This window comes from Stylophora pistillata, chromosome 11, assembly GCF_964205215.1.
Source record: "Stylophora pistillata chromosome 11, jaStyPist1.2, whole genome shotgun sequence".
Classification (NCBI taxonomy): domain Eukaryota; kingdom Metazoa; phylum Cnidaria; class Anthozoa; order Scleractinia; family Pocilloporidae; genus Stylophora; species Stylophora pistillata.
The window spans coordinates 13,294,971-13,295,800 of record NC_142529.1 but is presented as its reverse complement, the minus strand read 5'-3'; the positions used below and the strand labels follow the sequence as shown (position 1 = coordinate 13,295,800).

General features: G+C 45.8%; 1 protein-coding gene across 1 annotated transcript in view; it reads left to right on the top strand.

Moving 5' to 3' along the window:
* Positions 1–540, top strand: part of LOC148720148 (uncharacterized) — a 963-nt gene extending 423 nt beyond the window's left edge. The window contains exon 1 of the mRNA XM_088737575.1: positions 1–540. This exon is cut by the window's left edge and continues 423 nt beyond it. Within this exon, the coding sequence (XP_088593701.1) occupies positions 1–540 (540 nt within the window).
* The last annotated feature ends 290 nt before the right edge of the window (positions 541–830 follow it).

Below are 830 nucleotides of genomic sequence, written 5' to 3'. Positions count from 1 at the left end.
AGATGCATGACCTGTCAACGGCAAAGAAGTGCATGGGAGCGGATGATACGTTACGTGAGAGAGATCTTGAAGGCCATTCTAAAGGAGCAGTTAGTCTCTGACGAAGTACTTGCAACCGTGATGGCAGAGGCGGTGAACATTTTAAATTCCAGGCCTCTTACTCGGAATAGTGACAGTGCCCTTGATGAGCAGCCACTGACCCCTAATCATTTGTTACATTTACGCCCGTGTCCAGACTTACCACCGGGAATATTTAATAAAGATGACCTCAGCTGTAGACGCGCTTGGAGGCAAGCACAGTATTTAGCTAATTTGTTCTGGCTCAGATGGACACGAGAATACCTTCCAAACTTGTTAGAAAGAAAGAAGTGGAACAAGCTAAGAGGAAACTTGGAGGTCGGTGACTTAGTCTTGTTGGCAGATAAGTCCTTCGCTACAGGCAAATGGCCGCTTGGGCGAGTCGTAGAAGTCATGCCTAGTCGAGACGGATTAGTGCGCACAGTGAAAGTGAGGACGAGCTGCACGGTTGCGACACGCTAAACGACAGCGCAAGGGAGAGCCTCAGAGCGAAGAAAGTACGACTGTGCTGACACGCTCAGTGACCAAGTTGTGTTTGCTCGAAATGGACTGAACAGTTTAGGTTAAACTTGAAAGTTTAACATGGCTTACGGAGCCAAGTGGAACTTGCGTATGTGACTTTGAACAGTCAAGTTTAAAACTTGTTTATTTACAACCTTTAAGGACTTTGCGAACAGAACAGTTGTCTGAAACATGGAACTTTCATGTATTAGTTGTGGTTTGTAGTCCCGTTTCTTTGCATGTAAATGTGA